This window comes from Malaclemys terrapin, chromosome 15, assembly GCF_027887155.1.
Source record: "Malaclemys terrapin pileata isolate rMalTer1 chromosome 15, rMalTer1.hap1, whole genome shotgun sequence".
In the NCBI taxonomy this organism is placed as follows: domain Eukaryota; kingdom Metazoa; phylum Chordata; order Testudines; family Emydidae; genus Malaclemys; species Malaclemys terrapin.
This window is the reverse complement of record NC_071519.1, coordinates 9,261,425-9,287,328: the sequence shown is the minus strand read 5'-3', so window position 1 is coordinate 9,287,328 and position 25,904 is coordinate 9,261,425. Positions and strand designations below refer to the sequence as shown.

At 51.3% G+C, this 25,904-nt stretch overlaps 1 protein-coding gene and 1 pseudogene across 1 annotated transcript in view; one reads left to right on the top strand and one right to left on the bottom strand.

Annotated features, from left to right (window-relative positions):
* LOC128822990 (zinc finger protein 883-like) overlaps positions 1-12,518 on the bottom strand; it is a 40,919-nt pseudogene extending 28,401 nt beyond the window's left edge.
* A 478-nt stretch (positions 12,519-12,996) lies between these two features.
* LOC128823000 (zinc finger protein 883-like) overlaps positions 12,997-25,904 on the top strand; it is a 28,404-nt gene continuing 15,496 nt past the window's right edge. Inside the window, exons 1-2 of the mRNA XM_054004982.1 lie at positions 12,997-13,072; positions 19,192-19,274. Of these exons, the coding sequence (XP_053860957.1) occupies positions 19,251-19,274 (24 nt within the window). The 5' untranslated portion in view covers positions 12,997-13,072; positions 19,192-19,250. The remainder of the gene's footprint in view (positions 13,073-19,191; positions 19,275-25,904) is intronic.

Sequence of the window (25,904 nt, the reverse complement as noted above, 5' to 3'; positions counted from 1 at the left end):
GCTGCCAGCTAATCCTTTTGTGACGTTGTTGACAGAATCTGTAACCATGTAAATCACTGCTGCAACCACTGTTATAGATTTGCAGCAAAAATTGTACAAAGGCTAGCATTTGAGGTGTGTAGGACAAGGTTATGGTTTGCTGGTTATGATTATGCTATCTGTATATGTGTATCGTTTTTGTAGTTGAAGTTATGAATATTGGCTCTATACTGTCTGTATTGCAAAATTATGCTATGCTTCTGGGTGACATCCCACACAAGTTGGTATCAGCTTTGCCTAGCCTGCTTGATGAACCAAGAACTTTGCCATTACTGTATGGAATTTATTAAATTTAAACAATTCTAGCTCTTTTTCTTTTTATGAATAAACCTTTACGTTTCAGATTTTAAAGGATTGGCAACAGCATGATTTGTGGGTAAGATCTGATTTGTATATTGACCTTTGTCTGGGGCTTGGTCCTTTGGGATCGGAAGAACCTTTTTCTTTTACTGGGGTATTGGTTTTCATAACCATTTGTCCCCATAGTGAGTGGCACTGGTGGGGATACTGGGAAACTGGAGTGTCTAAGGGAATTGCTTGCATGACTTGTGGTTAGCCAGCTTGGTAAAACCAAAGTCCTCTCTGTTTGGCTGGTTTGGTTTGCCTTAGAGGTGGAAAACCCCCAGCCTTGGGCTGTAACCACCCCGCTTGAAGCAATTTGTCCTGAATTGGCACTTTCAGTTGGGTCCCACCAGAATCAGCATTGTTACACCTTTAGCATCAAAACTAAAGGTTTATTATAAAGGAAAGCTAGAAAGAAAAAGGGAGTTGTTAAATGGGAAAGCAGTCATATACATTCCAAAATCTATATATCGGGTTCTTAGTGGTATTGGTGAGTTGCTGGCTTGAAAGTCCATCTGAAACCCATCCACAGTTTGGATGGGTCATCCAGTCCTTTGTTCAAGGCTTCAGTTTGTAGAGAAGTTGCTCCAGAGCTAGGAAGAGGGATTGAAGACAAAATGGAGATGATGCAGCTGCCCTGTATATTCCTTTTGCCATGTGGCTTGTACTTCCTGTGTCCCAAACACAAGCTTCACAGTACAGGGCATGGAAAAGCCTTGGAGTTCTCAGTACACAGGCATACCCCTGCATGTCTTCCTGACTCAATAGGTGTATCCCCTTGATCACGGCAGAGCAAACTATGGCCGCAGGCCACATCCGGCCCACAGGATGGTCCTGACCGGCCCCTGAGCTCCCGGCCGGGGAGGCTAGCTCCCCCCTCTTGCTGTTCCCCCTTCCCTGCAGCCATGCCACTGTGCAGGTAGTGCTCTGGGGGGCGTTGTGCGCTCCTGTGGGGCAGCGTGTCTGGCTCCACGCGGGCCACATGGTTGCCAGACATGCTGCTCTGAGCAGCATAGTAAGAGGCCGGGGGTGGGGGGGGGGAAGAGGGTTGGATAAGGGGCAGGGAGTCCCAGGGGGCAGTCAGGGGACAGGGCGGTTGGATGGGGCTGAGGTTCGGGCAGGGTGTCAGGAGACAGGGAACGTGGGGGTTGGATAGGCGTGGGAGTGCTGAGGGTCTGTCAGGGGCTGGGTGGGTGGATAGGGGTCTGGGCATTCAGGGGACAGGGAGCATGGGGGGCTGGGTAGGGGGTGGGGTCCTGGGAGGGCAGTTGGGGTTGTTGGTCTCAGGAGGGGGCGGTCAGGGGACAAGGAGCGGGGGTTGGGAATTCGGAGGGGGCAGGGCCAAGCTGTTTTGGGAGCCTTCCCTACCTGGCCCTCCATACAGTTTTGCAACCCCAATGTGGCCCTTGGGCCAAAAAGTTAACCCACCCCTGCCCTTGATCCTTTCCATGGGCTCATTGTACAGCTGATGACCCAGAATGGGCCATCAAACAGCCTAGGCAGTGCTGATGCCAATATGTCTGGGGGTGTCACCTGGAAACACTGCACAAGTCTAGAAATATAGATATTTAGAGTACATCTATAACTCACAATAGAAAGGTGATACAAACATAGAAACAAAATTATCATACTTGGAAAATCATAACATTTTACATGGCATATCTAGCACGATTTATTGTAATTTTATCTCATTGGTATTAATAATAAAATAATAATAATATAAAGTGCCTCAATTCCATACAGTGTCACACTTGGTAAACCAGTGAATTCCCAGGACCAGCTCCCCAGGTCCTTGAAGATGCAAAACACTCTGCTTATGAGGGTTTGAAATACCCCCATATCTGCTGGGAACACCCACAGTGCGTCAGTCTATACTCCCTGTTGACCCTTTAAGAAAATTATGACCAATTTTGTACATAGTATAGCTTGTGAGGTATCATTTGAAAACACAATCTACTGAATATTATCCTCCTCTTAAAATGTGTAGCAACACTGTATGTAAAGTTATGAGATTTTACTGTATGATATTACTGAAAAAGTTACAATTCTGGGGAACACCCACAGACCACTTCCTCAGAGACAGCAAGGCAAACAGCTGGTCAAATAGCCATTCTCTGGAGGGGGAAGGTGTGAAGAAGACCTTTACATTCCTTCATAGGGAATGGAATGAACTGGAAGCTCATATCTACAACAGACAGACCGTCACCATGACTCAGCTGAGAACTGAAGTTGTTTCTTGTACAAAGGACTGAATTATAAAAAGAGGTGAGGAAAATGCTTGAGACTCTCTCTCCCCACTTTCCCTCTGCTCATGACAACTCCTGAAGAACTGAACTTGGGTAGCAGGGGCGGGTTAGGGGGAAGTCCTGGCTGAAAGGAAAGCCAGCCAGTCTAAGCACATGGTGAGAGAAACATTAGCTTTGAATCTGTTTTAGCTTGTTAAGTTAAACATTAGTTTGTGTTTTATCTTGCATTTCTTTTGTAAACAATTCTGACTTGAATGCCTCATTACCCATAGTCACTTAACTACCCCACCCCCAAAAAAAGATTTTAAACAATCTTGTTTTATTGTTCTATCTAACCAGTGTGTTTGGATGAAAGTGTGTTGGAAACTCCATTTGGGATAACAAGGCTGGTGCATGGTATTTTCCACTGATTAAATGACAGACTTCATATGAGCTTGCTTTGTTCAGTAGTGTGCTGGATGGTGCAAGATGAACATTTCTGGTGGAAAGTCTGGAACCAGAGAATTTTCTGGGGTTCTCCTGTGGGGTACTGTAATTCGTGAGTGGCTGACTAGCAGCACTCAATACTGTGTAGCTGGGAGCGAGTTACATGCTGAAGACTGTGTTAACTGCCCAGGAGTGGCTGCTCTTGCAGTAAAGCAGTGTAAAAGGCACCCCAGCCTGGGGAACTGAGGGGACACAGCTGTTGAACAGTCCAGACTGTATTGTGGTTAATGTCACAGACACTCAGTTTCAAAGAGGTTCCTAAAACACCGAAAAACTAAAACCATGTCCCAGAAATCGAAGTCTCCAGAGAGAGGGCAAGTCTCCCTGGCACTGCTTCTCGCTGACAGAGGTCCAGAGATAATGAGAGAGTCCTGGGGAAGCTGGGAACAGTAAGCATGGGCTGGTGGGGTTCAGTGGAGAAAGGGAACAGGAAGGGCAGGGATATTACTGAATGCAGGATCTCAGCAGTACTAGATGTCAGGATAACACATAGTACAGCCCATTGGAAAACATAATCCCAACTATACATATAAAATGATGGGGTCTAAATTAGCTGGTTCCACTCAAGAGAGGGATCTTGGACTCACTGTGGATAGTTCTTAGAAAACATCCACTCAATGTGTAGCGGCAGTCAAAAAGCGAACAGAATGTTGGGAATCATGAAGAAAGGGATAGATAAGAAGACAGAAAATATCATATTGCCTTTATATGAATCCATTGTATGCCCATATCTCAAATACTGCATGCAGATGTGGTCGCCCCATCTCAAAGAAGATATCATGGAATTGAAAAGGGTTTAGAAAAGGGCAAAAAAAAAAAAAAAAATGATTAGGGGTATGGAACAGCTTCTGTATGAGGAGATATTAAAAAGACTGGGACTTTTCAGCTTGGAAAAGAGATGAAGGGGGTGAGGAGAGAGGTCTATAAAATCATGATTGACACGGAGAAAGTAAATAAGGAAGTTATTTACTTCTTCTCATAACATAAGGACTAGGAATCACACAAAACAAAATGTATAGGCAGCAGGTATAAAACAAACAAAAGGAAGTGTTTCTTCACACAATGCACAGTCAACTTGTGGAACTCTTTGCCAGAGGAGGTTGTGAAGGCTAAGACTATAACAGGGTTCAAAAAAAGAACATGATGAATTCATGGAGGATAGGTCCATCAATGGCCATTAGCCAGGAAGGGCAGGGAAGGTGTCGGTAGCCTCTTTTTGCTAGAAGCTGGCAAAGCATGACAGGTGATGGATCATTTGATGATTACATGTTGCGTTCATTCCCTCTGGAGCACCTGGCATTGGCCACCGTCTGAAGACTGTATACAGGGCTGGATGGACCTTTGGACAGACCCAGGGTGCCTGTTTATATGTACTAGGGAATCGAGTGAGTCCAGTGTAATGGGAGGGAGTAGGAAAATCCCTGGGTGTGGAGAACACCGGGAAATTAGAAGCTATAATTCAGGAGCAACAGCCTCTAATTAGCCTGGAAAAGCAGAGTGTGAAAAATAAGAATCGGGGTCTTGTGACTTCAGGAACGAGGAACTCAAAAATCCAAGGAGTCTGCAGTGAACAGAGATTGTGGCTATTTCACATGGTGATGGGGGAGCAAGACTCTCCATGTCTCAAGAAGTTTCATTACCAGCCTAAACCATTTTCACATGCTGGTGTGAAATGCAGAGCAGTGAGGAGTTGTGTTGTCTGTAATTCTGCGTGAGATTCAATGTTCTGCTGCTGGAGCTCCCTTGTCTGGATACCCCCAGCCAGCATTCAAGGACACACTGAGGCCTTGGCTACACTGGTGCTGTACAGCGCTGCAACTTGCTGCACTCGGGGGTGTGAAAACGCCCCCCCCAGCGCAGCGAGTGCAGTGCGGTAAAGCGCCAGTGTAATCAGTGCCTGCAGCGCTGCAAGCTATTCCCCTTGGAGAGGTGGAGTACTTGCAGCGCTGCGAGACAGCTCTCGCAGTGCTGCCGGCGCGACTACAGTCGTGCAGCGCTGTGAATTCTCAAGCGTAGCCAAGGCCTGAATGTCTGTGTGATAATTAACCCTGGACCAGCAGCTCTGACTCTAGCAACTTGTTTGCTACACCCCAAGCACATTCTGGTTTGGGTGGAGAAGGCTCAGAGTTTGAGAGAAGGTCACGGATAGGAAGCTTCTGTTCATTATGCTGGACCTAACCCCCCATTTTACTTGAACAAAGAGATATTTGACACTGTGTGATACTACTCCTGTGCTCTGTTCCCAAAGTGTTCTGCAGCAGGGGAGCGTCACTGGCATATTGGGGTGATGCTGAAAGAGGACAGTGTAGAGGTGGTATTGTGGAGGTGGCATGAACCTTAACTTCATTTCCCCTTCAAAGAACTGAGGGGACAGGAGTACTTACCCAGCGAGGTCACATTCTCATAGTTCTCCTGCATGACGTCCCTGTAGAGAGCTCTCTGAGCGGGGTCCAGCAGAGCCCACTCTTCCTCAGTGAAATACACAGACACCTCCTCAAAGGTCACCAGTCCCTGAAATAGCAAGAGTCCAACATTCAGTACCTGCTGCTCCACTCACACTCCAAACCAAATGGAAGCTCTGGTAGATTGCAGTCAACAGAGTCCAACCCCCAGCCTGCTCAGAGCATCCTGGAAACACCAGGTTAAGGGGATGAAGAGCGAGCCCCTTGTCTCTCTCAGCAGATCCATCACACAGCTACTAGCCACAGACTGATACAGGGGATGGAGCCCCTGGCAGGGTCCAGGGAGAGTTCCGTGGAAGGAAGCCCAACACCCTCCTCATTGTGAGAAGCTGCATTATTTTAGCCCCATGAAGGTGGGTTATTTTCTGTTGAACAAATCAGAGCATTTCCACCTCCTAACCTCATGGGTCTGTTCCTAGAATCTAGGCCACTTATTAAACAACTCCCAGCAGGTTTGCCACACCCTGTCCTCCTCCCTCTCCCACCCTGTGAATTTCCTGCCCCGCTCCAACCTCAAATCAGACTGTGCAAACCTTCCCATCTCTGGTGTATTTGGTGTCCCTCTCCCTCCAGTAAGAACCCACCAGCAACCCCCCAATAATCCCTACCTGAACTTGCTCCACTGCAGCCATTTTCCTCCCCTGTCCCATAGGAGGATGGGATGAGCTGGAGCTAAACAGGGATGTCATTCTGCAGCCTGGGAGGGTGAGAAGGGTAATTGTGGGGGTTTCAGAACAGGCTTTAGTTCATTTCACATCATGATCCTCCCAGGCCCTTTCTCCGCAGACAGACATCCTAGAGTCTGCCATGCTGGGAAAATGCTTGATCTCTTTATTACAGTGTAGACCTGGCCCCTACTGCCAGGCTAAGCCAACAGAGAGATTTTTAACCTCCCTTCTCCCTCCATCCCATAACAAAGTCTCTGAACACAATGCTAGAAAAGAACTGAACCAAAGGACTCACTGTGGGGGATTCTCTTGGACACTCACCCCACAGCAGTAGGAATATGGAGTGAGGAACTGGCTTTTCCTCTGTCTGATCTTTTTCTTGTTCACTGGAAAGTGATTCTGCCCAGGGATCATAGAACCATAGAATATCAGGGTTGGAAGAGACCTCAGGAGGTCACCTAGTCCAACCCCCTGCTCAAATCAGGGCCAATCCCCAATTTTTTTGCCCCAAATGGCCCCCTGAAGGATTGAATCCACAACCCTGGGTTTAGGAAGCCAATGCTCAAACCACTGAGCTATCCCTCCCCCACATGCTTCAATACATGTGTCTGGGTGGATTAGAGCAGGAAATCTCTCTCCCTCCACTGATTTCTATCACTGCCCCTTTCAGTCTCTCCTTCCCCTGTCCTCTCTCCCTGCCCCTCTGGCTGCGAAAGTCCCATTCCTTGGTTATTTGCTCTCCCATGGCTGAATTTTCTCCTGGCAATTGCTAATGAGAGGAGAAATGACGGGGGGCTGTTTGTGCAGAGTCACTTTCATGCCAGTCCCCAGCACTTTCCCTGATAAGAGGGAATTTTATATTGCTAGTTGGAAAAGAGGGACTGTTTGACTGGATTTTATACCACTGTCCAATACATAAACAGAAAGTGATAGTCTCCCCCCCCCCGTTACCCTCCCACCATGCACATGGGCAGGAGGGAGCCCTTTGATGAGCTGCTTTAAGAGAGTAAGGGAGAAGGAGGGGGAGCTGGAAGGGTCCCTGGGTGAGGGAAGGGGCAGCTGTCGGGGATGGGCAGGTGATTGCTGGGGGCAACTGTGTTGGTAATTAGGGGGCAACAAGTGGGATTGAGAAACCAGGGTCTGGGCAGTCCCCATGGGGGACAGGTGCTCCTCTCTTCCCCACCCTGGCAGAGGACGGGCATCTCATCCCATCCCCACCCAGGGGCAGCCATGTTTTAGGGAATGACTGAGGGCAACAATTTCCCACCTAAACAAGGACAAATCGCTGCAGATAAAATGGGTGGGAAAATCCCCCCACATCAGAGAGATTTTAAATTGACATTTGAGACTCATGGCGAGAACAGGGGGAAATCAGGAGACATGAGAGAGCTGATCATTTGAGGGGAAAGGGGGAAATCTCCCCAGATTTTATAGTCATGTGTGAGATACTGAGAGAGAAAAGGGGAAGAACTGGAGAGAATTTGTATCAAGGCATGAGAGGCAAGAGGCACAAACTGGGAAAGGATCCAATTAACTCACATCCGTCCCTTCCCCTGCCCGCCACTTCTCCCCGGGGAATTTCCTGGCTGCACAGAGACAATTCAACCCTCCCTCCCGCCCCCCCCGGGGTCTCTCACTGACCAGTGGGTTTATCTCTGTCTGAGGGGTTGGAGCAAATGCCATTGTATCTTAGAGCTTGGCTGTAGACAATGGATCGAATGGTGTGTCCTGGATGGAAGCTAGAGGCATGTAGGTAAGTATAGTGGTCAGTAGGTTTTTGGTATAGGGTGGTGTTTATGTGATCATCGTTTATGAGCACAGTAGTGTCCAGGAAGTGGATCTCTTGTGTGGACTGGTCCAGGCTGAGGTTGATGGTGGGATGGAAATTGTTGAAATTATGGTGGAATTCCTCAAGGGCTTCTTTTCCATGGGTCCAGATGATGAAGATGTCATCAATGTAGCATAAGTAGAGTAAGGGCGTAAGGGGATGAGAGCTAAGGAAGCGTTGTTCTAAGTCAGCCATGAAAAGTTGGCATACTGTGGGGCCATGCGGGTGCCCATAGCAGTGCCGCTGACTTGAACGTATATATTGTCTCCAAATGTGAAATAGTTGTGGGTGAGGACATGCCTCCAGCTTCCATCCAGGACACACCACTCGATCCATTGTCTACAGCCAAGCTCTAAAATACAACCGCATTTGCTCCAATCCCTCAGAGACAAACACCTACAAGATCTCTATCAAGCGTTCTTAAAACGACAATACTCACCTGCTGAAGTGAAAAAACAGATTGACAGAGCCAGAAGAGTACCCAGAAGTCAACTGCTACAGGACAGGCCCAACCAAGGAAATAACAGGATGCCACTAGCCGTCACTTTCAGCCCCCAACTAAAACCTCTCCAGCGCATCATCAAAGATTTACAACCTATCCTGAAAGACAATCCCTCACTCTCACAGATCTTGGGAGACAGACCAGTCCTCGCTTACAGACAGCCCCCTAACCTGAAGCAAATACTCACCAGCAACCACACAACAAAAACACTAATCCAGGAACCTATCCTTGCAACAAAGCCCGATGCCAACTCTGTCCACATATCTATTCAAGTGACACCATCACTGGACCTAATCACATCAGCCATACCATCAGGGGCTCTTTCACCTGCACATCTATCAATGTGATATATGCCATCATGTGCCAGCAATGCCCCTCTGCCATGTACATTGGCCAAACTGGACAGTCTCTACGCAAAAGAATAAACAGACACAAATCTGACATCAGGAATCATAACACTCAAAAACCAGTAGGAGAACACTTCAACCTCTCTGGCCACTCAGTAACAGACCTGAAGGATGCAATTTTGCAACAGAAAGACTTAAAAAACAGACTCCAACGAGAAACTGCTGAGCTTGAATTGATTTGCAAATTAGATACCATTAACTCTGGCTTGTATAGCGACTGGGAATGGCTGAGTCATTACACTACTTGAATCTATTTCCTGATGATAACTATCCTTAACCTCTTGTCAACTGTCTGTAATTGACCATCTTGATTATCACTAGAAACGTTTTTTTTCCTGCTGATAATAGGTCATCTTAATTAATTAGCCTCTTAGAGCTGGTATGGCATCTTCTTTGTATGTGTGTGTATATATATATATATTGATTTTACACACACACACACACACACTCTCTTATTACATGTTCCATTCTATGCATCCAATGAAGTGGGCTGTAGCCCACGAAAGCTTATGCCCAAATAAATTTGTTAGTCTCTAAGGTGTCACAAGTACTCCTGTTCTTTTTACGGATACAGACTAACATGGCTGCTACTCTGAAACCTGTCTCTATAATCCCAACTATACATATAAAATGACGGGGTCTAAATTAGCTGGTTCCACTCAAGAGAGTGATCTTGGACTCACTGTGGATAGTTCTTAGAAAACATCCACTCAAGGTGCAGCGGCAGTCAAAAAGCAAACACAATGTTGGGAATCATTAAGAAAGGGATAGATAAGAAGACAGAAAATATCATATTGCCTCTATATGAATCCATTGTATGCCCATATCTCAAATACTGCATGCAGATGTGGTCGCCCCATCTCAAAGAAGATATCATGGAATTGAAAAGGGTTTAGAAAAGGGCAAAAAAAAAAAATGATTAGGGGTATGGAACAGCTTCTGTATGAGGAGATATTAAAAAGACTGGGACTTTTCAGCTTGGAAAAGAGATGAAGGGGGTGAGGAGAGAGGTCTATAAAATCATGATTGACACGGAGAAAGTAAATAAGGAAGTTATTTACTTCTTCTCATAACATAAGGACTAGGAATCACACAAAACAAAATGTATAGGCAGCAGGTATAAAACAAACAAAAGGAAGTGTTTCTTCACACAATGCACAGTCAACTTGTGGAACTCTTTGCCAGAGGAGGTTGTGAAGGCTAAGACTATAACAGGGTTCAAAAAAAGAACATGATGAATTCATGGAGGATAGGTCCATCAATGGCCATTAGCCAGGAAGGGCAGGGAAGGTGTCGGTAGCCTCTTCTTGCTAGAAGCTGGCAAAGCATGACAGGTGATGGATCATTTGATGATTACATGTTGCGTTCATTCCCTCTGGAGCACCTGGCATTGGCCACCGTCTGAAGACTGTATACAGGGCTGGATGGACCTTTGGACAGACCCAGTGTGCCTGTTTATATGTACTAGGGAATCGAGTGAGTCCACTGTAATGGGAGGGAGTAGGAAAACCCCTGGCTGGGCAGAACACTGGGAAATTAGAAGCTTTAATTCAGGGGCAACAGACTCTAATTAATCTGGAAAAGCAGAATGTGAAAAATAAGAATCGGGGTCTTGTGACTTCGGGAATCAGGGACTCAAAAATCCAAGGCACCTGCAGAGAAGAGAGATTGTGGCTATTTCACATGGTGATGGGGGAGCAAGACTCTCCATGTCTCAAGAAGTTTCATTACCAGCCTAAACCATTTTCACATGCTGGTGTGAAATGCAGAGCAGTGAGGAGTTGTGTTGTCTGTAATTCTGCGTGAGATTCAATGTTCTGCTGCTGGAGCTCCCTTGTCTGGATACTCCCAGCCAGCATTCAAGGACACACTGAGTGTCTGTGTGATAATTAACCCTGGACCAGCAGCTCTGACTCTAGCAACTTGTTTGCTACACCCCAAGCACATTCTGGTCCTGGTGGAGTAGGCTCAGGGTTTGAGAGAAGGTCAGGGGTAGGAAGCTTCTGTTCGTTAGGCTGGACCTAACCCCCCAGTTTACTTGAGTAAACAGGAGATATTTGACACTGTGGTGATACTGCTCCTGTGCTCTGTTCCCAAAGTGTTCTGCAGCAGGGGAGCGTCTCTGGCAGTGTGTGTGTCACTGGCATATTGGGGTGATGCTGAAAGAGGACAGTGTAGAGGTGGTATTGTGGAGGTGGCATGAACCTTAACTCTTCATTTCCCCTTCCAAGAACTGAGGGAACAGTAACCCTTACCCAGCAAGGTCACATTCTCATAGTTCTCCTGCATGACGTCCCTCTAAAGAGTTCTCTGAGCGGGGTCCAGCAGAGCCCACTCTTCCCTGGTGAAATACACAGCCACCTCCTCAACGGTCACTGGCCCCTGAAATAGCAAGAGTCCAACACTCAGTACCTGCTGCCCCACTCACACTCCAAATCAAATGGAAGCTCCGGTAGATTGCAGTCAACAGAGTCCCACCCCCAGCCCGCTCAGAGCATCCTGGAAACACCAGGGTGAGGGGACAAAGAGAGAGCCCCTTGTCTTTCCCAGCAGATCCATCACACAGCTACTAGCCACAGACTGATACAGGGGATGAAGCCCCTGGCAGGGTCCAGGGAGAGTTCCGTGGAAGGAAGCCCAACACCCTCCTCATTGTGAGAAGCTGCATTATTTTAGCCCCATGAAGGTGGGTTATTTTTTGTTGAACAAATCAGAGCATTTCCATCTCCTAACCTCAGGGATCTGTTCCTAGAATCTAGGCCACTTATTAAACAACTCCCAGCAGGTTTGCCACACCCTGTCCTCCTCCCTCTCCCACCCTGTGAATTTCCTGCCCCGCTCCAACCTCCAAACCAGACTGTGCAAACCTTCCCATCTCTGGTGTATTTGGTGTCCCTCTCCCTCCAGTAAGAACCCACCAGCAACCCCCCAATAATCCCTACCTGAACTTGCTCCACTGCAGCCATTTTCCTCCCCTGTCCCATGGAAGCATGGGATGAGCTGGAGCGAAACAGGGATGTCATTCTGCAGCCTGGGAGGGTGAGAAGGGTAATTGTGGGGGTTTCAGAACAGGCTTTAGTTCATTTCGCATCACGATCCTCCCAGGCCCTTTCTCTGCAGACAGACATCCTAGAGTCTGCCATGCTGGGAAAATGCTTGATCTCTTTATTAGAGTGTAGACCTGACCCCTACTGCCAGGGTAAGCCAACTGAGAGATTTTTAACCTCCCTTCTCCCTCCCCCCATCCCATAACAAAGTCTCTGAACACAATGCTAGAAAAGACCAGAACCAGAGGACTCACTGTGGGGGATTCTCTTGGACACTCACCCCACAGCAGCAGGAATATGGAGAGAGAAACTGGCTTGTCTTCTGTTTGATCCTTGTTTTGTTCACTGGAAAGTGATTCTGCCCAGGGATCATAGAATATTAGGGTTGGAAGGACCTCAGGAGCTCTCACTCACCGGGGGGCTCCGGCCCGGGGCTGCCCAGGGGGCGGGTCCCAGCTGGAGAAAGCCCCCCCCGGCCGGGCATGGAGGAGTTAATGTCGGGCTCCCCCCGCACGGACCCCGGGGAGCAGCACCTGCTCAGCTCGGAGCCCCGGGTTACACGGAGGCAGCAGCTTTATTCTCCCGCCCGCACGGGGACTCGCACGGAGCATGCGCAATTTCAGCTTACTTGGATGGAAAGGGCAGCAGCACCCCCCCACCCCCCGATGCAGTCTGGGAGATGTAGTTCCTGACGCTACAGGGAGCGGAAGTGACGTTGGTGGGGGGGGAGGACGAGCCGGGCTCCGAACGCGCACGGGGCGCTGCGGCTCTGCCTGGCTCGTGCGGGGCCGTGGGAGCCTCTCCCGGGTCGGAGAAGAGGTTTGTGTTTCCCAGCTCTGGGCATGCGCAGATCGGAAGGGAGGGAGAGTGCCGCATGCGCAGAGGCAGCGCTCACCTGCTGCTGCTCCCTGGCGCTGCGGGGTCGGGCTGAGCAGGAGGGTCTGTGCCGGGGAGACCCATTAACCCCCCGTGCCCGGCCCGCGCCCTGCTCCCGCTGGGGCCGCCCCGGGCTCTGCCCGCCCCGCTGCGGAGCTGCAGCCTCCAGGTACCGGAGCGAGCCCCGGGGGCGGGGCCGGGCGGTGACTCTGCCCCAGTGTCCGTGGGGGGGACCCGGCATCTCGCAGCGCCGGGATCTGCTCCCTGGGGCAGCGCCCGCGGGGGGCTCGGAGCTGCTGTCCCCGCAGGAGCCCAACGCCCCCGGCCCGGCTCTGCCCTGGGGCCCCACGGGGGGGTCCCGGCGGGAGGAGACCAGCCCCCACTGGGGTCCCGGCGTGGGGCTGGACGGGGGGGAGACCTGGGAAAGGGGCGGATGGATACATGTCTGTGCAGCCCGGATGTGGCCGGGGGGGGGGGAGAAGAGCCGGTGACCCCTGAGGAGCAGGGAGACGAAGGGGGGGCTGAGATCCCCTCGGATTTACCGCTGCCCCCTCCCGTGGGGACCCCCCATCCTCTCCAGCCCTGCCCCCTTTCTCCCTAGAGAGCAACGAGCCACATCCAGGGTGACCCCCCCCCCTTCCCTCAGATCCCTGAGAAGGTCTCTGTTCCTCTCCCCCGACTGTGCCCCATTTCCTCTCCTATCAACCTGGTGCCAGACTGCTGGGCCTCAGGCTTTCTGGGGTGCAGCTCTGAGAGTCTAATTTCCCCCTGCCCCAGGAGTGCTACAGGGGCATGTCGTTCTCGTGTGTCAGGGCTCAACCCTCTGGCTGAGGCCTCGGGGCACCTTCTTCCTCTCTCGGGGTACCAGGTGAAACAGCAAAAGAACCGACTGTTGGCAAACAGGGATAAATAAAGTAATGAAAGAAAAGAAGTGGAGGGGGGGACTGTGCACAGATCCCATGAGGATATGGGCCCCTTTTACCTCTGGGGGCCCTAGGAGCATCTCAGTCCCCTTCAAAGTTTACTGAGTCTCCAGTGGAAGTTTGAGCCTGCTCCCCCTTTGAGCTCCGGCTATCCCCACCCTCCCTCAATGAAGGCCAGAGCCCCGAATGGTGCCAGCCCTCTTTTTGGGGCTGGAGATGCTCCACAGACAGTTCCCTTCCCACAGTGGCCCCCCTCTGAGTAGAGCAGGTCTCTTCTGTTAACTCCTGTTCCAGTCCTGGCATGGTTTGCAGGTGTGGAGGGGCTGGGCCAGTCCACACTAAAGCAGCAGTTTAACTACTTCTGTGCCAGTGTGGGATTTATATAGCCCTTCACAGGCATCCAGGCCCAGGGAATGGCCCCCTATCAGCCCCATGCCTGATGTGGTGGGGTGACGCACTGGCAGCATTGCCCTTGAAGGTGCTGCTCCCACTCCCTCCCCTCCCCCTTTACTGCCACCACAATCCCTGTCACCTTCACTTCCTGAGCGGTGACCCCAGAAGGTGTGTTTTGTTATCCCTTTCCCTACCCCCTAGGATCCATTATACACCCTCTGTCACTCACCTCTGTCTCAGGAGACAAGGCGGGTCATGGGGCGTGGGTGATGCTATGCTGGAGATCCATCATCACTGAAGGAGTGGCAGCCTTGACCCTCCTAGAAGGTTGCCGGGATGCTGACGTGCACTGGAGGAGAACTGGGGCTTGACTGAGTCCATGGACCATTTGGCCCACACTGTGTCACTGTAAAGCCTGCTCTGCATTGCTGCCAATTGCTGCTGGTGGCATTGTTGTCACGGAGTGTGGGGGGACACAAGGCCCTGCACCCCCGGCTTCCTGCGATTCACCATGACTCTCAGCCAGCCAGTAAAGCAGAAGGTTTATTTAGACGACAGGAATACAGTCCAAGACAGGTCTTGCAGGCACAGACAACAGGACCCCCCTCAGTTAGGTCCATCTTGGGGTCCCAGGATGCCCCAGCCCCTTTGGGAGGTCAGAGCCCTGTCTGCCTCCCAGCCACATCACCAGCCAGCTCCTGAAACTCTGCCTTCAGCGACCCCTCCCTCAGCCTTTGTTCAGTATCCTCAGCCAAGGTGTCACCTGGCCTCCAACCCCTTCCTGGGTTCTCATGTTACATGCTCAGGTATTCTCCTTCAGTCAGTCTCCCATCCCCCAGTGCAGACTATCCTAGCCACACTCCCCTGTCAGCATTCAAAGATCACAGTAAGAACAGTCCCAGTTCGTCACAGTGTTGTGCCCGTAAGTCTCTGTAACGCTGTCTTCAGTGACTCGAGGGCATGAGCACCAGCCTCAGGCAGACTGGTAAGAAGCAGGGAACAAACCCCAAATTGGTTGTGAGGTCTATATGTAGATTTCACCAACCAAGTATCCAGTGTAAACGCTTCCGGCACTGTAACAGCATTAACATGGGATCACCGACAGTCCCCTTGGGTCATCCCATATATCTCACCACGCAGGCGAGCTCACCTTTGTGACAGATGGTCCCTTACTCCAGGGGTTCTCAACCTTTTTCTTTCTGAGCTCCCCCACCTCCCCAACATACTATAAAAACTCCATGGCCCGTGTGGGCCACAATACTGGCTTTCTGCATACAAAAGCCAGGGCTGGCGTTAAGGGGTAGCAAGCAGGGCAACTGCCTGGGGCCCCATGCCACAGGGGCCCCCACAAAGCTACATTGCTTAGGCTTTGGCTTCAGCCCCGGGTGGTGGGGCTCAGGGCCCTGGACTTCAGCCCCATGCGCTCGGACTTCAGCTTTCTGCCCTGGGCCTCAGCGAATCTAATGCTGGCCTTGCTTGGCAGCCCACCTGGTAACTGCTCGTGGCCCCCCAGGGGGCCCCAGACCCCTGGTTGAGAACCACTGCCTTACACAGGGCCAGCTCCAGGCACCAGCTGAGCAAGCTGGTGCTTGGGGCAGCAGATTGTTGGAGGCGGCATTCTGCCCAATCGTAGGGTGGCACGGCCGCTTTTTTTTTTCCTTGTTCCGCTCCGGCTGCCCTGTAGGGAGCGGCAGCGCAGAGAACCAGAGCGCCCTGCAGGGCAGTCCGGAGTGGAGCCCTCGCGGCAGGAGGCGGCGCAGCGGGAGGGGCCGCGTGGCAGCGCCCCTGCTGTAGCCCTGGCCGCCCCCTTCTCTCTCTCTCCTGCCCGCTCCCTCCCCCCTCCCGCTCCCCCCCAGCCAGTCCCCCTGCACCCGTGCTCCGGCCGCGCTGCAGGGTTTTTTTTTTTGCTTTGCCGTTCTGGCTGCCCCGTTTTTTGTTTTTTGTTTTTTTTGCTTGGGGCGGCCAAAAAGCCAGAGCCGGCCCTGGTCTTACACTACAAATCACAGCAACATTCAGGTTACTGCCAGTCCCAAAGAACCAGTCACTTCCTTAGGTGAATTGAATCTTAGATCTCCCAACAAAGACAACACTTGTGGCCAGTCCTGAAATAACCTGTATTAAGATTTATTTAAAAGGAAACGAGAATTGTTTAAAAAATGAAAGCAGGTTAAAGCAGATGCAGACAAATTACGGTCTTGAATTTCAAAAGGTAATGCAAGTTTCTATAATAAGCAAGCCCTACATGTTCTTTAGGACTAACCCCAGCTAAGCAGCTGGGGATCTCTTGCTTCTGCTTAGAAACTTTGCCCCCCAGAGTCCAAGCAGGATACAGATAATCAGTTAGTTCTGTATGGGTATTTTTATCCCCTTCCTGCCATGTGCTCTGAGCTGCATGCTCAGCTAATGAGAGATCAAGAGCACAACAACAGTCTTTTGTCATCTTTAACATCCCATAATAGTCTATCTAGTGTTGATGGACCTTTCCTGCCAGGCAGGGTGTAATGCGTTCTGTTGCCAATCAGTACTTCACCTAGGTAAAGTCTCTATCCTGTCTGGTGAATTACATAGCCACAGAGGCTCACAATGCAACTAATCAGATATTAACCCAGGCAGCAACTCACAAGCATTCAATAAAGTCTAAACACGTTCTTATCATTCTAATACCTGTCTTAACAATACTAGCACAGGTGAGCCAGACTGCTTCCAGCTATGCATCTGTCTATGTTCAATTAAGACATGGGGGCTTTTGCAAGAGCCAACACCTCATCTGCCAGTGTCACCGGCAGGATGGGCAGGGATGGTGTGTCTAGCCTCTGTTTGCCAGAAGCTGGGAATGGGTGACAGGGGATGGATCACTTGATGATTCTCTGTTCTGTTCTTTCCCTCTGAAGCACCTGGCATTGGCCACTGAGCTAGATGGATCATTGGTCTGACACAGTGGGCCATTCTTACGTTCACAGGTTCTATGAGGAGTATCTACTCATCTGGACTCAATGGGGAGCCACAGAAAGAAACAAGGTGTCCTGAGACAAGGAGGCCCAGTGTCAGAGCTCCTGGGGTCACGCTTGCCAAAAGCTAAAACTAGGCCCAGCCCATGAAAGGGGGCACTCCCAGGAGAGACTGTATAAAGGCTGGAACATAAAACAACTTAGTAAACCTGAGACAGCTGCCCTGGGGACAACGACAGGGAGCATCCCCCAAAGTGACTCATTTGATTCTGCTCTTCTTTGGCCTTTGGTTTATAGAATCATAGAACTGGAAGGGACCTCGAGAGGTCATCTAGTCCTGTCCCCTGCACTCAAGGCAGGACTATGTATTATCTAGACCATCCCTGCAGGTGTTTGTCCAACCTGCTCTTAAAAATCTCCAATGATGGAGATTCTACAACTTCCCTAGGCAATTTATTTTGGTGCTTAACCACTCTGACAGGTAGGAAGTTTTTCTTAATGTCCAACCTAAACCACCCTTGCTGCAATTTAAGCCCATTGCTTCCTGTCCTATCCTCAGAGGTTAAGAAGAACAAATTTTCTCACGCATCTTTGTAACAACTTTTTATGTACTTGAAAACTGTGATCATGTCCCCTCTCAGGCTTCTCTTCTCCAGACTAAACAAACGCAATGTTTTCAATCTTCCCTCATAGGTCATTGTGAGGGTTCACGCCCTCGTTGTAGGGCAACACGGCCTAGTGGCTGAAGTCCATAGAATTGCCCCTGGTTACAGGGCAGCACGGCCTAGTGGCCAGAGTCCATAGAATTGCCCCTGGTTACAGGGCAGCACAGCCTAGTGGCCAGAGTCCATAGAATTGCCCCTGGTTACACCGCCATAGGGCCTTGCCACTGGCTCAGCGGGGAGATCCTACCGAAACACGCTGAGGCTTACCAGGGGCAAGGTACCAGTCCATCACACGCCCGGGTAGCTTCCTACCATCTTGAGAGTTGGGATCGCCCACAAATTTCCAGGTTCGCCATGGGTCTTCGGGTCCGTCGCCGCCTCGGGCTCCTCCCGCGGTAGGGCTTCATGCTGGCCAGGGGAAGCTTCAGTTCCCAGCAACATCAAGGGTGGTGGCTAGTCCTCCACAGGAGCTTCCCAGTTAGATCCTTCCCCTGTGGCCACCAGCCCAGACTGAGCTGAGTTCCCTCCTTTTATACTCCCAGAACATTTGGAGCATGCCCAGTACGAGCGGGGAGGGACTTCCGCCTCCAGAGCTACTGGTCTGATGCTGCAGGGGCTAGTGCAGGGCGGGGCTGCCCCGTCACAGTCATGTTTTCTAGACCTTTAATCATTTTTGTTGCTCTTCTCTGGACTTTCTCCAATTTGTCCACATCTTTCCTGAAATGTGGCGCCCAAAACTGGACACACTGCTCCAGTTGAGACCTAATCAGCGCGGAGTACAGCGGAAGAATTACTTCTCGTGTCTTGCTTACAATACTCCTGCTAATACATCCCAGAATTATACTTGCTTTTTTTGCAAGAGTGTAACACTGTTGACTCATATTTAGCTTGTATTCCACTATTGACCCCCAGATCCCTTTCCACAGCACTCCTTCCTAGGTAGTCATTTCCCATTTTGTATGTGTGCAACTGATTGTTCCTTCCTAAGTGAAGTACTTTGGATTTGTCCTTATTGAACTTCATCCTATACTTCAGATAATTTCTCCAGTTTGTCCAGATCATTTTGAATTTCAATTCTATCCTCCAAAGCACTTGCAACCCCTCCCAGCTTGGTATCACCCACAGACTTTATAAGTGTAATAGCGAGACTCTGCTACTGGGAGGGTTTCACCATGTCTCATAGGGTTACACCCTGGTGGGAGGGGGGTAGGCCTGTACTGGAATAAGGTCACTCTGTGCCTCACAGTGTGGCAGAACCTAGAATCTCCATTAGCGGGGAAAATCCTGGGGGGAATCGACATGTGGAATGGACAAAAACCCCGTCTGAATGCTCTCACATTGCCCTTCTCGCCCTGGCAGGCTACAGATTAACGTCCACGTTTTGCTCCAGATCATCCCATCCTCCCAGGGGGAAAGAAATGGCTTCAATGGAGCTGGCTCAGGTAAGGGATTATCAGTGAGCTGGTGGGGGGTTCTGCTTGGAGGGAGAGGAGCAGTAAATGCATAGGAGGGTGGGAGCTGCTAGAGGTGGTGGGAGGCCGCAAATATCTCGGGTGGAGAAAGAGAGGGGACAGGATGTGAAAAACCTGCTGGGGCTTGTGTAATATAGGGTGTGATGGGTTGTCTCCCCGGGGTGCAGTCTGGGGGGCTTCTGGAAACTGCTGTGCTCTCTAACCCTCAAGCTGGGCTGGCCCTTTTCACACTGCTTTGCTGGAGATTTAGCCTTATCACTCAACAGGACAGCAGATGGCGCCATGCATCCAACTAAGCTACCTGAGTGCTTTACCTAAGGCCTGGTCTACACTAGGCGTTTATGTCGAAGTTAGCGCCATTACATCGAATTAACCCTGCACCCGTCCACACTGCGATGCTATTTAGTTCGACATAGAGGTCTCTTTAATTCGACTTCTGTACTCCTCCCTGACGAGGGGAGTAGCGCTAAATTCGACATGGCCATGTCGAATTAGGCTAGGTGTGGATGGAAATCGACGCTAATAGCTCCGGGAGCTATCCCACAGTGCACCACTCTGTTGACACTCTGGACAGCAGTACGAGCTCGGATGCTCTGACCAGCCACACAGGAAAAGCCCCGGGAAAATTTGAATTTGAATTCCTTTTCCTGTCTGGCCAGTTTGAATCTCATTTCCTGTCTGGACATCGTGGCGATCACAGCAGCACTGGCAACGATGCAGAGCTCTCCAGCAGTGATGGCCGTGCAGTCTGTGAATAGAAAGAGGGCCCCAGCATGGACTGATCGGGAAGTCTTGGATCTCATCGCTGTGTGGGGCGATGAGTCCGTGCTTTCTGAGCTGTGCTCCAAGAAACGGAATGCAAAGATCTATGAGAAGATCTCAAAAGACATGTCAGAGAGAGGATACAGCCGGGATGCAATGCAGTGCCACGTGAAAATCAAGGAGCTGAGACAAGGCTACCAGAAGACCAAAGAGGCAAACGGACGCTCCGGATCCCATCCCCAGACATCCCGTTTCTACGAGGCACTGCATTCCATCCTCGGTGCGGCCGCCACCACTACCCCACCACTGACCGTGGACTCTGAGGATGGGATAGTCTCCACGGCCGGTTCCTCGGACATGTTAGGGGACGGGGAAGATGAGGAAGGAGATGAGGAGGGCGAGGCAGTCGGCAGCGCTCACAATGCTGATTTCCCCGACAGCCAGGATCTCTTCATCACCCTTACAGAGATCCCCTACGAAGCGTCCCCAGCCGTTACCCCGGACACAGAATCTGGGGAAGGATCAGCCAGTAAGTGTTGTAAACATCTAAACATTTATTTTTAACAGAACAGGAATATTAACAATTAAAAGAATGGGTTGTTCATGATTACTGTGCCCTAGGCGCTTAACGGTTTAGTCATGGGCAGTGCAAGTTTTGAAAAAAAATCTAGCAATGTCCGGTTTTCCGTGATTGTCCAGCACAAGCCGCTCTACTGTTTATTCCCTGCTACTGCAGCTACAGTAAAATGCGGTCTATATGTCCGGGGATAGAGCAGTAATCCTCCTGGGACATCTCGATGAAGCTCTCCTGGAGGTAATTGGAAAGCCGTTGCATGAGGTTCCTGGGGAGAGCGGCCTTATTGGGTCCTCCGAAGTACGACATGTTGCCGCGCCACGAGACTATCAAGTACTCGGGAATCATTGCTCTGCACAGCAGGGCGGCATACGGCCCTGGTCTTTGGAGGCTTTCCCGGAGCATTCTCTATTTCTCGCTTTCAGAGATCCTCATCAGGGTGATGTCGCCCATGGTGACCTGCTTTGAATTAGGTAGGGGAATGTTAGTGTTGGGACTGCTTGCTCGTTCCTTTACAGAACTGTAACCGCTGGTTTGCAGCCACGCGGTGGAGGCGGGAGAGGGGCAGCCGAAAGGGATCGTTCCCGGGGACAGCCGCGAGGGGGTGGGAGAGGGGCAGAGTTCCCGCTTGCCGGATTGCTGACAGCAGGGACTGACATTGCTTTAAATGTGAAATGAGGCCAGTGGTAATATAAAAGTTTTAAACTGCCACAAGTCTACGGCTTACCATGTCTGCCTGCAACAGAAATTCCGTTGTGCTGCCCCGCTTCTCAAATGTGCTGTGCAAGACCCCAGGCACTGAATGCGAAGGCCGAGAATTCGACCTTGTGCTGAGTGCGCATGTGATAGGTGCTGTGCATGGTCTTGTTCACAGAGAAAGACTATGTTCTTTGTTCACAACTACATTTATCTTTCTGAGGAATTCACTCCCTTTTTCCCATTTCCACAGCCCCATCTGCAACTGTCTCAGAACCTAGCCTGGCATCACACTCCCAGAGGCTAGCGCAGATTAGGCGTAGGAAGAAGAGGACACGGGAGGACATGTTCTCTGAGCTTATGGCCTGTTCCCAAGCCCAGGCAGCACAGCAGACCCAGTGGCGGGAGAAATTGACCCAAATGCATCAAGCAAACATGGATCGGGAGGAGAGGTGGCGGCAGGAAGACCAGCAGGCGACTCAAACGCTGCTTGGACTACTGAGGGAGCAAACAGACACGCTCCGGTGCCTTGTGGATGTTCTGCAGGAACGGAGGCAGGAGGACAGAGCCCCGCTGCAGTCCATCTCTAACCGCCCTCCCCCGCCACCAAGTCCCATACTCACCTCACCCAAAGTGCAAAGAAGGAGAGGCGGCAGAGTCCCTGCTAACTCTCACTCCACCCCTGCAGAGAGCTCTAGTAGCAGAAGGCTCTCATTCCCCAAAATTTGAAAAGTTCTTTCCTTCCCGCCTGACACAAGCCCCCGTCCAAGTTTCACCTCCCAGTTCCATGTGTAGTTGATAATAAAAAATACGTTTCTGTTAACTACTGTTTCAATCATGTTCTTTTGGAGGAGGAGGGGAAAGGGGGTTGGTAATTGGACAGGACAGTCACCTTTGGCAGGGTACATAGGCGGGGGCAGGCACAGCAGCAGGGCACATACACAGTGCAGTGATGCAGTGACTAGTTACCCTGGTTAGTCTGGGAGGTTGTTTTCATGTTATGTGGTGGGGGGTGGGTTGCTCTGTGACTTTGTGGCAGGGGAGGGCAGTTACAGATCTTAAGCGGCGGTCCTTATGCAGGATCACAGAGCCACGCAGCAGGGGATCTGTAACCGTCCTCCCCCTGCCACAAAGTCACATAGCCCCCCCATACACACAGTCCCGATCAGGAGGGGTGACAGGCTCCGTTGAAACAACCATCCCACCGCAGCGGAGCCTGTCAATCCTTGAGTTTAGAAGCTTCATTCGCGTCACTACACTACACCCGCTCCGCACCACAGTCTGCGTCCCAGTTTTAAAAAATTCCCGCGAAAACAGTATAAAAGAAAACGGTGTGCATTAACAAAGTAGAACTATTTTTATTTCGAAACGTGTGTTGGAAGGGGGGTGAAGGGGGTATGTAACTGGATAGGATAGTCAACATTAACTGGGTAAAGAAACAGGGGCAGGTTCAGCTTCTCTGTACACAAACTTTAAAGTCACAGGTTACCCTGCTCACTCAGGAACTTTGCTTTCAAAGCCTCCCGGATGCACAGCGCTTCCCGCTGGTCTCTTCTAATCGCCCGGCTGTCTGGCTGTGCGTAATCAGCAGCCAGGCTATTTTCCTCAACCTCCCACCCCGCCATAAAGGTCTCCCCCTTGCTCTCACAGAGACTGTGGAGCACACAGCAAGCTGATATAACAATGGGGATATTGGTTTCGCTGAGATCACAGCGAGTCAGTAAGCTTCTCCATCTCCCCTTGAGACGGCCAAAAGCACACTCCACCACCATTCTGCACTTGCTCAGCCGGTAGTTGAAGAGTTCTTTTTCACTGTCCAGGGCGCCAGTATAGGGCTTCATGAGCCAGGGCATTAGCGGGTAGGCTGGGTCCCCGAGGATGACTATAGGCATCTCCACATCCCCAACAGTTATTTTGTGGTCCGGGAAGTAAATACCTTGTTGCAGCCGTCTAAACAGACCAGAGTTCCTGAAAACACGAGCGTCATGAACCTTGCCCGGCCATCCGACGTAGATGTTGGTAAAACGTCCCCTGTGGTCCACCAGTGCTTGCAGCACCATGGAAAAGTAGCCCTTTCGGTTAATGTACTGGGTGGCCTGGTGGTCCGGTGCCAGGACAGGGATGTGAGTTCCATCTATGGCCCCACCGCAGTTTGGGAATCCCATCGCTGCGAAGCCATCTATGATCGCCTCCACGTTTCCCAGGGTCACTACCTTTGGCAGCAGTACATCAACGATTGCCTTTGCTACTTGCATCACAACAACCCCCACGGTAGATTTGCCCACCCCAAACTGGTTCGCGACTGACCGGTAGCTGTCTGGCGTTGCAAGCTTCCAGAGGGCTATGGCCACTCGCTTCTGTACACTCAGTGCAGCTCGCAACCGGGTGTCCTTGCGCTTCAGGGCAGGGGACAGCAACTCACAAAGTTCCAGGAAAGTTCCCTTCCGCATGCGAAAGTTTCGCAGCCACTGGGATTCATCCCAGACCTGCAGCACTATGCGGTCCCACCACTCAGTGCTTGTTTCCCGGGCCCAGAATCGCCGTTCCACGGCATCAACATGACCCATTGCCATCGTGATGTCCTCGGCGCTGGGTCCCCTGCTTTCTGAGAGGTCTGTGCTACTCTCAGACTTCAGGACATCACCGCGGTGCCGTAGCCTCCTCGCCTGACTTTTCTGCATCTGCCTCAGGGAAACCTGTATGATAAGCTGCGAGGCGTTGAGAGCGGCCACAACTGCAGCGATGGTCGCAGCGTGCTCCATGCTCGCAGTGCTGTGGCGTCCGCGCTGTCAATGACTGGAAAAGTGCGCGAACTGATTTTCCGCCGGCGCTTTCAGGGAGGGAGGGCGGGAGTGATGAAGGATGACGACAGTTACCCAAAAGCACCCTCGACACATTTTGTTACCCAGAAGGCATTGCCGGCTACACCCAGAATTCCAATGGGCAGAGGGGACTGCGGGAACTGTGGGATAGCTGACCACAGTGCACCGCTTCGAATGTCGACGCTTTCACCGTTAGTGTGGACTCACAAAGTCGAATTACTGTCCTTAGTGTGGACACACACGTTCGACTTTGCAATATCGATTCCAAAAATTCGATGCAAGTAAATTCGAACTACTCTCGTAGTGTAGACAAGGCCTAAGCCACTCAAGGACAGATAGAAGACAACAGCCAATTTCCCAGCGATAAGTGGCAGCAAATAGATCAAAGAAGATTACTTAACAAATAACCAAAAACTCAAACCAAGCCTAACATACTAGATCAGGGGTCGGCAACCTACGGCACGTGTGCCAAACACGGCACGCGAGCCGATTTTGAGTGGCACGCTGCCTGCCCAGTGAGAGGAGGAGGGGCCGGAAAGCGCCACACTGGGGGAAGAAGCGGGGGAGGAGGGAAGCTTGGCTGCCGCAGGACCAAGCTTTTGCCTCCTGCCCCGGCAGGGGAGAGCGGTGGGGGGGAGTCCCAGCCCCCCGCCCCACTCAGCCCCCCGGCCCACCGCTCTCCCCTGCGGGGGCAGGAGGCAGAAGGTTGGTCCTGCGGCAGCCAGCTTCCCCCCACCCCGCTTCTTCCCACAGCTTGGTGCATTCCAGTCCCTCCTCCTCCCCCTCCCTCTCCCTGCCGGCGATGGTCTTTGCGAGGGGGAGTGGGAGTGGAGCAGAGCCGAGCGGCAGCGTGCTCGCTGCTCCATAGGGGACACAGAGAGAGGTAGGGACGGAGCCTGGGGGAAGGGGGTGGAACAGGGCATATCCCTCCCAGCCCTCTGCCATGAGCCGCTCAGGGCAGGGGGCTGGGAACACCCCCACGAGCTGAGCACCCCAGCCCTCTGCCCTGCACCTCCACACACCCCCAGCCCAGTGCCCTGACCTCGAGTCGCCCCCAACATCCAGCCTTCTGCCCTGCACCCCCCACACACACCCCAGCCCTCTGCCCTGACCTCGAGTCGCCCCCAACATCCAGCCTTCTACCCTGTACCCCTCCACACACCCAGCCCTCTGCCCTTACCCCTGAACCCCCCCACACCCACCAGCCTTCTGCCCTGACAGCTGAATCCCCCCACACCCTCGGTCTTCTGCCCTGAACCCCCCACATCCCCACTGCCCTCTGCCCTGACTCTGAACCCCCCACACACCCAGCCTTCTGCCCTGCACCCTCTGCCCTGACCCCTGAACCCCCCCAACTCCCAGGTCTGGGATCCCGGCCGCAGGCCCTGCTCAGCCCGCTGCAGGCCTAGGTGAACAGAACCCCAGGCTGGAAGCGGGCTGAGCAGGCTGGCGGCGTAAGATCAGCATTTTAATTTAATTTTAAATGAAGCTTCTTAAACATTTTGAAAACCTTGTTTACTTTACATACAACAATAGTTTAGTTATATAATATAGTCTTAGAGAGAGACACCTTCTAAAAAACGTTAACATGTATTATCGGCATGCAAAACCTTAAATTAAAGTGAATAAATGAAGACTCAGCACACCACTTCTGAAAGGTTGCCTACCCCTGTACTAGAAGGATAGAATTTGAATTAGCAGTTTCTCACCCTGACTGATGATAGAAGCAGTCCATCAAGTTTCCAT